A 17074-nucleotide genomic window follows, 5' to 3' on the forward strand; every position below is an offset into this window, starting at 1 on the left:
GTGCTAGCTCCCTCATCTGCTTCCTCCATTCACATCTCCTCCTTGTGCCTACATCTACTCTGCCCCTACACCTCACTAAAATGTGATAGCAATACACAGGGCATTTGTTTTCAGAACCATCTACATTAAGAGGTAATGGGCAACTCTAAATTTTACAAGTATGAGGATGGTTGGTCAGGAATATGGGCATTTCATGTGACTATATATGCTAACCTCTTATTGGTATTGCAGAGATTAAAGTCATGAACTTTAACATGGGGTTTTCCTACTCTCTCTCTTTCCTGTTCCTTCTGGTCTCTTTTTCTTCTCCTTTTATTCTTCTAGTATTTTCATCATCTCTTCCTTTCACCAATTTACCAGTTTTTTCTCAATTTTTGCATTTAATGAGCATGTTATTGTTACTTGCTTTTGTGTACTGTTTCATTCAGAGTCACAACATGGAACATTAAGGGATTAAATAATCCCTTTAAAAGGCAAAGGGTATTATCACACCTTGCTAGACTTCATACTGATGTCGCCTTCCTTCAGGAATCTCATCTTTCTGAGGAGGAGGCCTTAAAGCTTAAACGTTGTTGGGTGGGTCATGTTTTCTGCTCCCCCACTGTTGATAAGAAGAATGGTGTTGTGATTTTGTTACATAAAAAGTTAAATATTACCTTGGTTTCTCATGAATGTGATGTTACTGGCCGTTGGGTCATTGTTAACTTGCTGATGGATAATATCCCCCTTACTCTTTTTAATGTATACACCCCTACTGAAATTGACAGATCCTTTTGGCCCTCTATCTCTGACAAGCTAGTTTCCCTTTCCGGGGATTATATTGTGTTCGGTGGGGACTGTAATCATTTCATGGACCCCTTTCTCGACCGCCGTTCTAAAGCCAGATTTGTACCCTCCAAGATGCACTCACAATTTGTCAAAACTTCCCAGAATAATGCTCTGGTAGATATCTGGAGATTATGCAACCCTGACCTTCGAGAATATAGTTTTTTCTCCCCCCCTCACCAATCCCAATCTCGCATTGATCATATTTTCCTTAGCAAATCCCTCTCCCAGCATGCCATTCGTTCCGAAATTGGTTCCATTTTACTCTCTGAACATGCCCATGTCTTTGTAGATTTAGATCTCCTTCCGTTCTCTCCTCCCTCGGGCAGATGGAGGTTCAATAACACTCTGCTCCAAGATCCCACTTTTTATTCTGAATTTTCTACTTTTGCCACTGAATTTTTCCTTCTTAATCACACTCCTGATTCCTCTTTTGTCATGGTTTGGGACTCATTCAAAGCAGCATCTAGAGGTTTTATTATCAATTTTGTGGCAAGACGGAAAAAACTTAGGGAAGCCAAGTCAGCTCAAATCTTGGCTGAGATTAAACGTCTAGAACACGACTATTACTCCTCTAATTCAGACACCTCTCTTAAAAACCTTATTGAAGCGAAAATCTCCTTCAACAAATTTACAACTGAAGCAGCCTCTAATCTTTTATTAAAATGCAATTCCCGATACTACGGCAGCAAATAAAATGGGGAAACTCCTTGCCAACTATTTAAAGATAAGAGAGCATACGAAAATTGAATCTATACGAACCTCCTCAGGTAAATCCTGTTTTAAAGACAAAGAAATTCTCTCCGAATTTGTCAAATTCTATGATACTCTGTACACCTCTGAACAGATTCCCACACCTTCGGATCTTCTTTCCTATTTTCATTCTCTTCCCTCTCCTCCAACGTCCCATGTTAATTTAGAATCTTTGGATCTTGATATATCACTTTCTGAGATCTCTCTTGCGGTATCTAAACTAAGGCATGGGAAAGCTCCTGGTCCCGACGGCTTCACCATTGAATTTTATAGTCATTTTGCCCCTCTCCTTCTTCCTAAACTTCTACTTCTATTCCAATCTTTTATTGCAGCAGAGTCTTCGAGCGGTTCCTTTCAGCAGGCTTTATTCTGCTTAATTCCCAAAGAGGATAAAGATCACTCTCTTTGCAAGAATTATCGCCCGATGTCTCTGGTCAACACGGACTATAAGATACTAGCTAAAATCCTGTTCCTTTGTTAAGGGCCGTCTTTCCTCAGACAACTCGCGAGTCTTTCTTAATATTATCAGCAGAGCTTCGCAGTTAGATCTCCCCTTCGCAGCTATCTCCTTAGATGCGGAAAAAGCTTTTGACAGGATTGGATGGGATTTTATGTTTCAAGCTCTTCGTTGGTTTGGCATTTCTTCTAAATTTATTTCTCTTATCTCTTTACTCTACTCTAACCCCCAAGCTTCCATTTTTGTTAATGGGATGACTTCCGAATATTTCTCCCTACACAGAGGTGTACGTCAAGGCTGTCCACTTTCCCCTCTTTTATTTGTTTTGGCTTTAGAACCCTTTCTTACTAAGATCCGTCAGGATGATAAAATATCTGGATTTCATTTTGGTTCCAATCAAGTTAAACTTTCAGTTTATGCGGATGATATCCTCTTTTATTGCTCCGATCCCCTTTCATCTTTATCTCCCTTTCTGCAGCAAGTCTCCTCCTTTTCCGCTGTCTCTGGTTATCGCCTAAATGTTGACAAATGTGACGTCCTTCCTTTGAATCCTCTCTGTCAACAACATCATTTCGCTCAATCTGGCTTCTCTCGGCAGTCATCCAAAATTAAATATCTAGGTGTTTTGTTTGCGCCTAGTCTATCTGACACTCTCAAGTTGAATTTTGCTTATATCACTAAAAAGATGGAAACGGCCATTACACGTTGGCACCCACTCTTTTTATCCTGGTGGGGTCAACTTAACTCTATAAAGATGATGCTCTCTCCCCTCCTTCTCTACACCCTTTCTATGCTCCCACTGCGTATTCCGGTTTCTTCTTTCAAAAAAATGGACTCTCTGCTTTTAAAATTCCTTTGGCATGGCAAGCGTCCTAGGATAGCCACTGCTACTCTTCGGAAAGATAAGGCTCAAGCTGGTGTACGCTTTCCTGATTTTAGAGAATATCATTGTGCTTTTTCTATGAAACAAACAACCAGATGGCTTTTGAATGAACCTCCCTTTTATCCTCCCTTATGGTTGACTATGGAATCTTCCTTTATTTCTCCCTTCACGTTCCGTGAACTTACGTCCTTCACGTCTTACCCCGCTCGGCTGCACACCCCTATTTTATCTCATTGTCGTGCTCTTCTTCATCCCTTTGTATCTTCATCTTACCCTTCCCTTCTTTCTTTCAATGAACAACCTATCTGGTTTAACTCTCATCTTAAAATTCGCAATCGTACTATTTATTGGAAGGTCTGGCACTCTCGAGGAATCTGCTGGATCTCTCAATTGCTTTCTCACAATGTACCTCTGTCTTTCTCGGAACTTCAGTCCTCTTTTCAGTTACCCCCCCAGTGCCTGTTCACAATATAACTTGCTTTTACCTGTTCTCAACTCTTATCTCCACTCATTGCCGATATCCAATGATCTACCTCTCGATTGTAAAGCCACTTCCTCCTTATTAGAATCTACCCCCTGCGCTTCTTCTCTTTATAATTCCTTCTGTCACACAGTTGATCGAGCGAAATCTAAACTTGAGATTGCTTGGGAGTCCGATCTTTCTCAAAACTGGTCCGTTCTTCTTTGGGATAAGATCTGGACCAGACTCCATAAAGCCTCTAGAGCTGCTAATACTACTCAAACGTTATACTTTATTTATAACAGAGTTTTGTTTACCCCTCTTTCCCTGTCCCGTTTTTCATCGGAGACTCCCCCTACCTGTTGGTCTTGCCCCTTTTCCCCAGCAGACTTAAAACACATGCTTTTTGATTGTCCACATATATCCAAGTTCTGGACTTCTGTATGGACCCAAATGCAAAAGATTTTCCATTTTCAGATCCCCTTCTCGCCAGCTCTTGTTTTTCTGGGTTCCATTTCACCTGACCTTCCTCAATCTACTAGCCATTACCAACTCCTTGACCTCTTAATAGCTGTTGCTTTACACTCTATTACGTCTCATTGGAAACAGGCTGTGAACGTGTCTTATCGTTCTTGGTCGAATGCAGTTTGTTTCCATCACCGGCTAGACACCAATTTTGTATCTCCTGTTTCCCTGGCCAATAAACGGGACCTTATATTGCTTCCTTTGGTAACATACCTTTCCTCCACTGCTCCAGCATGCTCCTCCATGGATCCTGATGTTGTTGAGGTCCGCAAGCCACCATGAATTTTGTTTACCTTTGCTTACATTTTATTCCCATTATTATCATATAGTGCGTTTGTATTTCTTATATACTTTTTGCTCATGTCATTTCATGCTCATTTTACTTGCTTTTTATGAGATTTTATTGTAGTAGCTATTATGATTTTTCCCCTTTATGAGATTTTATTGTAATAGCAATGTGATTTTCCTTAAGTTGTAATTATTGTCATATCCTTCTTCTTGTTTCTTCTTTTTTTCCCTCCCCCCTCCCCTTTCCTTTTATCTTCAATAAATCAAACTTAAAAAAAAAAAACATGGGGTAGGTGTCTGTGGTTTTTCTTTTACACTCAAGGCAGAGGTTTTATTAAGTATCAAGCATTATGTACTGTCTCCGTACCCTAAGTAGAGTTCATATCAGTATGAATCAAGATCATACCAATTAAACTGCTTTATCAGAGGGCTTTACATGAGCACCAGTTGTGTTACAGACGGGCACATTAATGTTTTGTTAGGCACGGGGAGTTTAAGTGATCTGCTCAGAATCAAAGGATGTTCACCGTCCCTGCGGAGACTTGAACCCGATTCCCCAGCTTCGAGGCCGACCACTTTAGCCGTTAGGCCACATCTTTCATTTCCACATGTAGCCTGATCAAGAAAGTGCTACACAATACAAATGCATATTTCACAAACATATTGAATGTACATTTATCGTAGGACCAGAGAGCATAGAAATGTCGTGAATCTTTCCGCACCGAATATTGCTTTTCCCAGTTCCACGTCCGATAGCAATCCACATATATACTGGAGCTCTATATCTGGCAGGTCAACATCAAAAGTTAATTAACTTTGCAGGGCATTTCGCCTTCTCATAATCAAATCCTTTCAGAATCACCTCAGAGGATTCTCAGGAACTCTGTACTTACGGTTGAAATGGAATAAAGTGTTGTTTATCTTCATCATGGTCGACTTTTCCAGTAATTATGTCTGTGACATCCATTACTGCAATCATGAAAAGTCGGTTCATTAAACACAGCCGCGATGCAAACATAATGTATCAAAGACTTGCTTAATTAATAAAATTTAATTTTAACTTTTCTGCGTTATTCCTCTATACACAGCAGAATTCCTTTCAAGTCAGTGTAAGAGGTCAGTTCAACAAAAGAAAAGAAAATCTTGATAAGCCAAATACATAACAGAAAGAATAATGCGCTTTCCCTAGGTTTATTAAAAACAATTAAATATTTTTCCAGTATAAAATTTCCACCAAAATGACGTGCCATAAAAAGACATTTTAACAGAATAACATTGCTGCTGTGTGTAGTTTGTTAACTGTTCTTTACAGTTTTTGGCACTTTGTGTTGATTGTAAATTATATATGTGTTCACATGTTCATTGAATTATAACCGAACAAAACAGAATTTAAGCAAAGAAAAGGGAAACTTACTTTTAGGTACCCGCTGCTTTCCTGCTATCAGAATGTCTTTTAACACACTAAAAAAGATTCCCAGGAATGGCGTGAAATATCTAAATCTAATTTTATCTAGGGCTGGTCAGGCTGTAAAATGACAAATAACCTGGGTTGGACTGAGACAGAAATTAGGCCCGGGTACCAAAATAAAAGTGGCCCCTACAATGAATTGGAAAGCTGAAAAAAGTGGCCCATGTTTGCAAATATTGGAAAGTTTTGTACTTGCAAAGAAACGTAAGTGTTTTGCAAGGTATGGAAGGCTGCATGGATTAAGCTTGCTGAAGGCAATGTTTGTTTTACTATCAGGGAAAGAGGAAGATCTTTTTTTTTCTTTTCTAAATAGAACAGGACAGTGTATATTTTGAAAGCTTGTGGAAGTATAGGAACAATGTATGGGTCGGAGGTTGAGCCCAACTATTTTTCCATAACTTTGCACCACACTGGCCAGGAAAAATGGGAAGGGCTTTTCAAAGTGTCTGTAGAGGTAACTTGGCTATTGGAACATCTGTTATTGTGTACTAAAAGACATCACACAAATGACGCTAAATATATATAAACTCAACTGAATATTTTTTCCAAACACAGTTTATAATCACAGTGCAAGGAGTGAGATTGTGAAGTATATTGGATTATGACGACCATTAACAGTGAATATTTTTCAATTCAATAATACCTGCAACTCCGAAGGGCCGCCGTAATCCTGATGTCAGTTTTCTTGTATTGTTGTCTCTTAGTTCCATACGTCCTAATCTCACAATCTGACACACGTAGCATATCTTCTCTCTTTTCAGGTCCTTACTCCCAAGGTCCTAAATACGTATTATTCGTGAATTATTTTGAAAGCATTTCATAATGTATTGCGAAGAAAATCTTCACACACTCTATGCCACCAATTTAATATTTTCATCTAACAAAAGCATCTTGATAACTATTTAATGATACCAATCACCTCTGGAAATGTAATTCTGTTTACTGGCAAATCATATATGCATTGGTTATAGCTTAAAACACATACTGAACACAAAATGTAACACTCAAAACAATTCTACATTATTTTTAACCTATTCACAGACATCGAAAAGTGTTTTGAGATAAAAGGTTAGCTCAACAAAAGGAGAAGCAAGAGACAGACTCCAAGAAAGAAGATAACATGATAATGAATCAAAGAACGAAATTAAACTTACTGTAAATACTGCTCTTAGATTGTGTAACCTATCTATGTCTATTGGTAATCCTGAACTGGACCATCGCACAAGATAGTTTTCGCTGCAGAAAAATATAAAAAAAGGGAATTCTTATTGCGGCTACCATTTGACCTCATTTAGCAAAAATTCAACTACTTCAACAGATTTGTAGATATTTATACATTGTTTTAATGAAGCAGTAAACATGAAATGCTTAAATGTCATATTTTAAGGAACTTAATTGTAGTACAGCAGAGAATATTAGAAAATCTACGAAAAGTGTTACAGATACCACAATACAAATTGCGCTTTAACTTAATGACGCTAGTAACAAATCAATAACATTGCAAGATGTGCCCCTCCTTCTGAGAGCATATGGCCAGTTTGTGCAAAATACGTTAGCGTCATGAAGCCTTGTTTGACTTTTAAATAAACAAGCTGGACTCCTCGCTATGTACAATGAAAACAATACATGCAATTTCTACCTATTTAATTACAGGCCAGTCCATTGAACTGTGCCAGATGATCTAACCGAGACAGTACGGAGAGGATTTTCATTGATGCCGCCTCCTCAATATTTGGCAAATCCTTATAGTGAGCTGCAAATAAACAGACCTCTGTGTTTTCATTCTCTTTAGTGAGGCAGAGGCATTGCGACCCTTCCTCTGAGAGGGACCAGAGTTTTAATGCAAAATAAATGTGGCACCTCGCGAAAGGGACAGAGGCGGAAGGATACAGCAATACAAGGGAAGACTTGTGTGCTTCCTCTACTTCCCACAGCTACCATGTGCACACTGGAAGATGCTCCTAAAGGACCGAGCAAATGGTCACGGGTGGCCTTTCAACCCAATCTGACTCCTAAGCCGTTAACAAGCATTTCCTTGCAAACTGTATAATTTGATTAATAAATAATTTTTCTACCTGAAAAAAATAATATGCGCATCTACTAAAACAGGTGACTACGCATCTATCAAACTGTTTAGGTAATTATCATAAGTGAACATTAATAATAATTTTAACAACACGTTCATGGACCTGGTACAGAATATAAAAACTGCCCAACCTGATAAACTTAGATTCCACTGGGTCATACAGGGACATTAGCACTTCAGCGTCTTCGCCTATTTTACACACAACATTTTTCAAATTAACGAACAAGGCAAATGATGGAGTGGCTGCGAACTTGGCTTGTCTGGAAATGTCGTTGTTTTGCTTGTCAGACTGCAATAAATGAAAAAACAACATATAATTACAACAATGACTGCCGCTTTAGTAACTAAGGCATCAATCAAGGCCACATACCCACCCACAAAAAACATAGTCAATCAAATATTGCTCAAATTCAAGGCTTGTGATTTTCAGTCTTTATTTACATAAATAGATGTTTGGATTCCTTACTACTTTCTCCCCTTTTAACTCAATGTGTTTATGTTTTAGACCCTGAAAAAGCATAAAATCAATGGAATGCCCACTGGTATGAAAGTCCTGCTGCACTATTAGATCCATGCACAGTAAAGGGGTACAAGCAGCAGACCCCATTGTCTTCATCAGGAATCTACAGCACAAACTGTGACCACTCTGTGCTCTTAGCGCCGCAAAGCGGTGGATCGATACTGCCCAACAGAACTAGAAATGCAAACCCATTGCGGGAAGGCGGAGTACCTAATTTGATAGGGGAGTGTCTAATAGTGACTGGGAGACATTGTATCCTATACTTTTTGATATATTGTAATATAGGGGAAGACGTTATATCGCATTATTCAGAGTGCAACGAAAATTTAACAAAAAATATGAATAAAAATGATCCACAAAACGTGTTCATGTATTTGCATATTTTTTCATGATAAAAAACGAAATTAAATGTGCACATTGCCGATGTCCAAAATGATTTGCACGGTCACATCTTCACAAAGGCAACGTTTCCTTCAGAGACATGCATCCAGGCCTGCAACTTCCATTCCCGTAAGAGAGGGCTGACCAGGGGCAATACTCCTGCAGGGAAGGTGCAATGCAGGCAGTGGGTTAAATGCTCTCTTTCACCCATTGCAGGACCCCATGCACCTATGCTCAAGCAATGCATGAGTTTTATGTGTGTATATTTCATTTACACCCTCAACATGTCAGTAGAAATTAAGTGACTTTAATTTCCCTGAAAGGACCTTTAAGGTCCACAAAAGTAAATGTGCTCCTCGTTGGTGGAGTAGGGGGGACTGTGCAGAAAGAGAATTCCCATTTACCTTTCAAAAAAGGTAACCAATAGATGTGAAACAGTGGGTGCACACTTACAAAGGAACAAGGAGCAATAGGATACCTGAAAATACCTGAATGCGCTATGAGGAAATTCGGTTCCAACTCCATTTTTGTGTTTCACCGCCATTTTGTGTAGCCCTCACTCAGGCAGCCTGGCAAACAGAAAACTCTTGCCCTTCGTACTGCCACGTATCAAATAACCCCTCTATCCTTGAGGTGAAGTCGATTCCGTGAACCAGTCCGACTCACTAATCCTTATCCAAACTGCCTGTTGGCCTTCAGTATTCTTGTCTCGACTCACTAATCCTTGTCTCAAATCATCTGTTGGTTTTCATTGTCCTTCTCCCCGCCTTATCCTACCTTGCAAATTTGCCTCTTTTGCAATACACAAACATGTCTACCACTGTTGATTAACTCAGGGACACCATTATTGAATCACCTGTGGGGTTAGTCAAAACATGACCTAGGGGGTGGATAATTTAATCATGTGACGTCTTGTTTTTCCAAAAAAAAATATCTTTTCATTGGTTTAAATTTTGCGCATTGGGAGTGTTCTTATGCAGGTGTAAAAGAATATAAAAGACTGTGAGCCCCGGAGTAAAGGGGCAGTCTCCTGAGAACATACCATTGATGTACTTCTAGGATCACTGTGCATAGCTGCAGCTAATAAATCCTGTTGTCTACGCTTAACAGTGTGTCCCCTGTCTCTGTACAACAAAGCAGGTGAACTCGTAGATTTACACGTGCCCTGCGCCGCTAGGCCCTTAAAGGCCTGGTTCTTCAATTGGTGCCCAACGTGGGGTGGCTTCAAAGGTCGTGGTCAAGCCCGAGGGTCGTGAGGAGCTACGTGAGGAAATTCCGGGGGAAGCGCACCACATAAGTGACCCCTGCATGTCAAAAGTGGATCGAAGGTCTTTACAACGCGGCTTCTCCTTTCCGACGGCTGCTGATGACTGTTGCCCTGACTGCCGCCCTGCTTTGGTTCGCGTTGGTGATGACTGGCATTTCGAGACGATAGACGGGCCTCTGTTGGTGTGAGAGAACAATTTGGTTAAGTAATTGTGGGTAGCTCCCACATCTTTGTTTTTTGATTTCGCTTTGATTTGATTGTTGCAATAACCGAAGCCGAGGAGTGAGTACATTTGTACTGTGTTAATTGATTAACCCCTTGATGTTAGTAAGCAGCCAGTGAAATAACGATGCCTGGTTTCAGTAAGTTCAAAAGATGGAGTTGTTGTTGTTGTTTAAGAGATTCCCAACTAGAAGACACTTGTCCAGTGCCTTCAGTAGGGACTGCAAAATATGAAGTTTATTCCAAACATGGAACTGGTCCTATCATCTTTGTCAACCTTTGGGACAAATACACTAAGAATGACGGTATTTTACAATGGCCGAAGGATGGTAGTGTTGAGCCATGCGTGTTGGACAATTTAGAGGAAAGATTATTTAGGAGAAAAGCCCAGCCGGCAATGTTGGACTCATTTCGCATTTGGCGAAAGGAATCAAAACAGAAAGAAATAAAACAAGCAATAAGAGATGGAAAGGAAAAAGAAATGTCTGTTATACAGGCTGCTCAACAATTCAAAGACTATGAAACTGATCGTACGATTGAGATTTTAAGATAGACAACATCGTATGACAGTAGATAAATGTTATCCAGCTTTGCCTACTTCTCCATCATTAGATGAGGAGAATGAAAAAGATCCCTTAATGTCCCTTATGTTGTCTGCTCCACCGCCGTATGTACCAGCTTTGGTTCCTCCACCAGTACCTGCTATATTACCTGTTATACCTCCGCCTCCACCTCTGCCTGTGCCTCAACCTATGATCCCAGTTACTACTGCGGGTCCTGTTGTAATACCTCCAGTAACGACACTCGTCTCTACCCCTGTGACACAAGCTCCTACTCCACAATCGGTTAGAAGAAAAGATAGTGGGTTCTTTTCAGCTTTTACTCCTTTTATAAATAAAGTACGTAATTCCCCTATTATGAAGAGAACTCTTAGAAGTCAGAGTCATCTCGATCTTCATGAAGCAACGATACTCCAATCTCAGGTTCAAAAGTGGATGACAAATGGTAATATGTATGGGTCATCTGATATCCAAGATTTAGCTATGCAATGGCCCACATCTACTCAGCGTTATGTCTTTAATCTCATGTGCAAGATATTGATTCAAATGTGGGAAAGTGCAATCCAGGATGCCCCACCCAGGGGATTAATAGAATTAAGAAAGGAAGTAGCTACTGGAGCAGTAATAGGACAGGATTATAAAGACGCAATATCGAATTTAGTAGCATATAGAGATCTTCTATCTTGTAAAAATTCAGGGACAGGAGGAATTGTTACGACAGACAAATTATATCCTATGTGAGAGGTACAACCAATATGGCGTGATGCTGTGCCAGGGGCTAACCCCCCTGTGCTTGCTCATTTTCAGCAAGTTTGGGTACATGTTCCGTGGAAAAGATCAGAAGTTATTGCGTTAAAGCAAGCATTACCTGATCCGCGTAAGAATCCAGCAGGATATTATAAAGACTTAGTGCAAACATTGTCCTCTTGCACACTTTTATCAGATATAGATATGTTGATGGGTCAAGTAGTTCCATCCGAGATATGGAAAAGAATTAGTAGAGAGGATCACGCTGTTGAATTAGGTGGTGATTGGGCTGCTATCCTACAAGCAGATCAAAGACAAGTGGGTGGAGCTAAGCCAGAACCAATGATTGCAGAATTGCCCAACAGAATAATAACACTTATGAAGACTCTAATGCCAGCACAAGCAGTTAATTGGGATAAGTTGTCCGCCTGTAAGCAAAAGAAGGATGAGTCAGTGTCTGATTTCTTTACACGTTTCGAGGAATCATTTGTTGATCACAGCGGGCAAGATATGGCTACACCAGGTGGCCAGAGATTGTTTGTAGATAAGTTTGTCTCTAATTTATTGCCGGAATTGTCTACAAGGCTCAAAATGTCCGAAAGTACGTGGTCTGTGGCAACACCTTCGGGAATTTTGACGATGGTTCAATATTACGAGAATAGGGATTTAGAGGAGAAAGAGAAGTCAGAAAAGAAAAATAAAGACCTCAAAACTAAAGTTCATTTGCAGCAAGCTTATCCTCCTCGTTCTGTTCAGCGTTCATATCAGCCACTTCCCCAATTCCAGAGGCTGTTACAGAAACCTGAACCTTTTGTTCCAAGGTCTCCACTAGGTCCTGATCAATGTGCTTATTGTAAGGAGGTAGGTCACTTCAAGAATAGTTGCCCGGTTTTGTTACACCGTGCTGGTGATATGTCTGGGCAACGTGGCCGAGGTTGCTATCAGTTAGCACCTAGGGGAAGGGGACGAGGTAAATCATCTTATGATCAGCATCAGCGTTCTTTCTCCCCTCAAACTTCTATGAACTATTTTGATCAGCAAAACACGCAATCTGCTCAATACTACAATGATAATTATTATAACGAAAATGAGAGTCAAGATTTTCATACTAGCTAGGACAGCCATAGACAAAGTGAGGGAGTCATATCAGTTCCAGTGGACCAGAACGGGCCTTATGTTGAGGTAGTTACATTAGGTGTTTCAGAGCCATTTTTATTGGACACTGGTGCAACGAAGAGTTCTATCATCCACTCTAAATATTTCCGTAGGATTTTCTGGCGCCCCAGTTAAAAACACAGTTTCCCAACCTTTGCCCATTTCGATAGGTCCTTATGATCTAGAGGCTCCACTTATTTTAACAACTGGTTGTGGTGAAAATTTGTTGGGTCTGGATTTATTAAAAAGATTATATGCGACACTACATTGTTCTCCTTCTGGTGTACACCTCACTTTAGGTAGGGAAGTAATTTCCCCAGTGTATTTGTCTAAAGATAAACTTCCCCCTGAATTGCATTCTCTTCCTACTACTCTTTGGGCTACAGGTCCTAATGATGTTGGCCTCTTGCAAATTCCGCCTTACGTTGTCACCCTCAAACCTAATAGTAAGTTACCACACATCCCCCAGTACAAATCTTCCAGTGATGGTGAAAAAGCTCTTATGGCTATTATTTATGATTTGGTTCAGAAAGGTGTGATTGAAGAGACTAGAGGGAATATATGCAATAGTCCTGTTATACCTATTCTTAAACGCACTGATCCTTCCCAACCTCCCATTTATCGCTTTGTGATCGATCTCCGGGAGGTTAACAAGATTGTAGTACCCCAATTTCCCGTTGTCCCAGATATCACTGCCCTATTGACAACGGTACCTGCTTCTGCTACTTGGTTTTCTGTTGTTGATTTGAAGAATGCATTCTTCAGTATTCCCATTGCCGAAGAAAGTAGAGATATTTTTGGCTTCTCTTTAGGAGGCCGAAGCTTCCGATTCACACGTGCTCCTCAAGGCTATTGTGAGAGTCTCTCCATTTATAGTCAAGCTTTAAAAACACAGCTCGATACTCTCACTTTACCTTCAGGTGCCACTCTTATTCAGTATGTAGATGATTTGTTGATTTCTGCTGATTCTGAGGACATTTGTAAACAGGCTACTATTACACTGTTACAACACTTGGCTGATCTTGACCACAAGGTTTCACCCTCTAAGATGCAATATTGCCGGCAAAAAGTTACCTATCTAGGTCATCTCATGTCAAAGGAGGGAAGACTATTAACTCCAGAGCGTATCCAAGCAATTGCTCAAATGTCTGTCCCAAGCACACAAAAGGAGGTACGTGCTTTCTTGGGTATTACCTCTTATTGTAGACAGTGGATTCCGAATTTTTCTTTGCTAGCAAAACCTCTTTTGGCACTCACTCTTAAAGATACACCCCAACCTCTCCCTTGGACTGCAGAATGTCAGAAAAGTTTTAATGACTTACGTACTGCCTTGTGTTCTGCTCCTGTATTGGTTACCCTGATTACAGTAAGCCCTTTACACTTTACGTCCATGAGAGAGAAGGTTGTGCATTGTCCGTTTTAACAGAACAATTTGGGGATAAGCAACGCCCATGTGCCTATTTTTCAGCCACATTAGACCCAGTGGCCAAAGCATTACCCAGTTGTTTGAGAGCCACAGCAGCAACGGCAGTGTCCATTCGCCAGTCTGCTGGACTGGTATTGGATAATGCTCTTGTTGTCATGGTGCCACATGCAGTAGATATTCTTCTGAATAGGGCAAAGACTCAGCACCTCACTAGTGCTCGTTTGTCAGGGTACGAACTGACGCTTTTGGCTAGTCATGTACATATTAAACGATGCAATACCCTAAACCCAGCCACATTGTTACCGATCCCAGAAGAAACAGATACTCAAGAACAGCATGATTATTTCTTCCGTACAGAGGAGACAAAAGGTAGAGTTGATCTAAAGGATACTCCACTCTTGAATCCAGACGGAATCTTATGGGTTGATGGCTCGTGTATTAAACTCCTCAATGGTGAAACGACCTCAGCCTATGCAGTTACGACTTTGTATACAGTTGTAGAAACTGTACGTATTAGACAGAATTCAGCTCAGGCAGCTGAATTGATAGCTCTTACTAGAGCTTGTGTATTGGCTAAAGGAAAAAGAGTGAATGTGTTCACCGATAGTCAATACGCGTTTGGAGTGGCCCATAGTTTTGGCCGCTTATGGAGGGAGAGAGGATATCTCACCTCCCATGGTGCTAAGATACAACATGGTGAGTTGGTAAATGACCTTCTCGAATCACTTACCTTGCCTACTCAGATAGCAATTATCAAGTGTAGAGCGCATAAGAAGATTACTGATGATGTGGGTCAAGGAAATGCGTTTGCAGATCAAATAGCGAAAGAAACAGCTAGAGACGTTACAAGCCGCATGTATGTTGCGGGCCCTGCTAGATGGGTCAGACAAGGAGGGATGTGTGAGGACACAATAGAAAGTGTGAAAATTATTCAATAAGAGGCTACAGAGAAAGAATTGAGTGAGTGGAGAGAGACTACAGGAATGTTAGACGCAACAGGGTGTTGGACAGAATTGTTGGAACATCAGCGCTGGTTGCTACCAGATGCCTATGTGCTTCCAGTAGTTACCATGACACATGGTCCAGCTCACATCAGCGCTAAAGGAATATGCAAACTTCTGGCTCCTGAATGGCTGAATGAAGGTATTCCTAAATGTGCAGACAATCTAGTTAAACATTGTATTGTTTGCTTGATGCATAATCCAGGGAAGGGAACACCAACCCCAGCAGGTCATTTTGCTCCTCCAACATATCCTTTTGAGGTGTTGCAAATAGATTATATTCACATGGAGCGATGTAATAATCTCAAGTATGTCCTTGAGGTGGTATGCGCCTTTTCTAGATGGATAGAGGCCTACCCCCTAAAGGATAATACTGCTCTATCTACAGCCAAAGTACTTTTGAAGGAGTTTTTCCCGAGGTTCAGCCTGCCTCGAATCCTCTGGAGCGACAATGGAAGGGAATTCGTAGGTCAGATAATGCAGAAAGTATGTGCAGGTCTTGGAATAAGACAGAAATTTCATGCAGCAAATCACCCTCTGTCAGCAGGTTTAGTGGAATGCTATAATGGTACTCTTAAACTCAAACTAGCAAAAATACAGGCCAGCACGGGTCTTGCCTGGCCCGATTCTTTACCCTTAGCACTACTGTCAACTCGAACAACTGTTCATTCCCGTATGGGACTCAGTCCCTACGAGGTTGTGTTTGGACACCCAGCAAATGTTTGGGGAGTCCCAAGGCCAAAGAAATATTCCGAGATAGAGTACCCATTGTTAATTGATTATTTACATGACCTCACCACTAAATTGCGTGTCCTTCACCAACAGGTACAAGACGCCTTGCCTCAGGCTTCAACTGATCCTGGACATGGCATACACCCAGGGGACTGGGTGTGTGTGAACAATTTTCAGCGATCAAGGAATTTGGAGCCACGTTGGAGAAGGCCTTGCCAGGTCTTGCTGACTACACGAACAGCTGTAAAAGTAGTTGGCAAAAAGAACTGGATCCATGGTGTGCATTGCAAAAAGGTACCCTTACCTTTGCCTTATGACCAGTGGGTCAGCGAAGGTATTGGTGATTTTGAAAGTGAGAGGATCCCCCGATTTGTACTTTTTAGCGATGCACACCTGTATTGGACTCAGTCTGAAAAAGAAGATGATGACATCTTGCAGGAAGCTGTCCCACCACATCTGAGATTGAACACAACTAATCCAGAGACACTTTTTCAGAATCAGACTGTGCCGAACAAAACTAGATACAATTTGAGATCTAGAGTAACTAAGGACAATTGGTGTTTTTTTTGTGATACTGACCATCTAATTAGGTTGCAGGGTCGTGGTAAGAGCCTTAGTTAGTGACCCGAGTCGTGGCAATAGGTCTGTGAGACTTGCAGTGTCAGAGGACGGCTAATAATCACGGCTAAGTGAAGAAGGAAAACTACCACTAGCAACATCTAGAAGATGGATTCTGCTATGTTAGAGAAAAATGATGAAAAGAATATAATGAAAAAATACTGCAAATTATTATATACCAGATGCAGTATAACATTGTGTATTTTAATCTCTTTATGTATTATATTAGCATGTGTGGGTTGGATTGTTCACATTGTACAGCACAAACATATATCTACCTCCCAACCCATACCTTTTCGCACTACTGCTTCCCCACACCAATTTCGTACACTACCAGAGCATGAGCAAATTAAGAGAATGGAGTATCTCAACAATTCCTTTATTCAATTGTTACACCAGCATCAATTGGTGATCAATACCACCAATTGTTGGGTTTGTGGACTTTTACCCCATAATACAGATAAAGGAATGCCATATTTAGTTCTCCCCTTCTCCCTAAAAGGATCTGCTTGGGCTTACACCTCTATGTTTGCCAATGCCTATGAGAACCAACATCGACATCCTGTTGGTCCATATAGGGATGGAGTTGACGTTAGTCATGACGCGCTAATAAAAGGAATAGTGGCTATGTCAAAACACTACAACAAATTTAATGAATTTCCTACTGACGAACGACAAGCATACATTGATTGGAATGTGA

General features: G+C 40.7%; 1 protein-coding gene across 1 annotated transcript in view; it reads right to left on the bottom strand.

Moving 5' to 3' along the window:
* The window catches only part of DOCK1 (dedicator of cytokinesis 1), a 1311419-nt gene that overhangs the window by 1059755 nt on the left and 234590 nt on the right, over nucleotides 1–17074 (bottom strand). Inside the window, exons 8-11 of the mRNA XM_078643512.1 lie at nucleotides 7877–8034; nucleotides 6814–6895; nucleotides 6303–6438; nucleotides 5085–5160 (exon numbers count right to left, since the gene is read on the bottom strand). Coding sequence (XP_078499638.1) covers nucleotides 5085–5160; nucleotides 6303–6438; nucleotides 6814–6895; nucleotides 7877–8034 — 452 coding nt within the window. The remainder of the gene's footprint in view (nucleotides 1–5084; nucleotides 5161–6302; nucleotides 6439–6813; nucleotides 6896–7876; nucleotides 8035–17074) is intronic.

This window comes from Lissotriton helveticus, chromosome 5_1, assembly GCF_964261635.1.
Source record: "Lissotriton helveticus chromosome 5_1, aLisHel1.1, whole genome shotgun sequence".
Classification (NCBI taxonomy): Eukaryota; Metazoa; Chordata; class Amphibia; order Caudata; family Salamandridae; genus Lissotriton; species Lissotriton helveticus.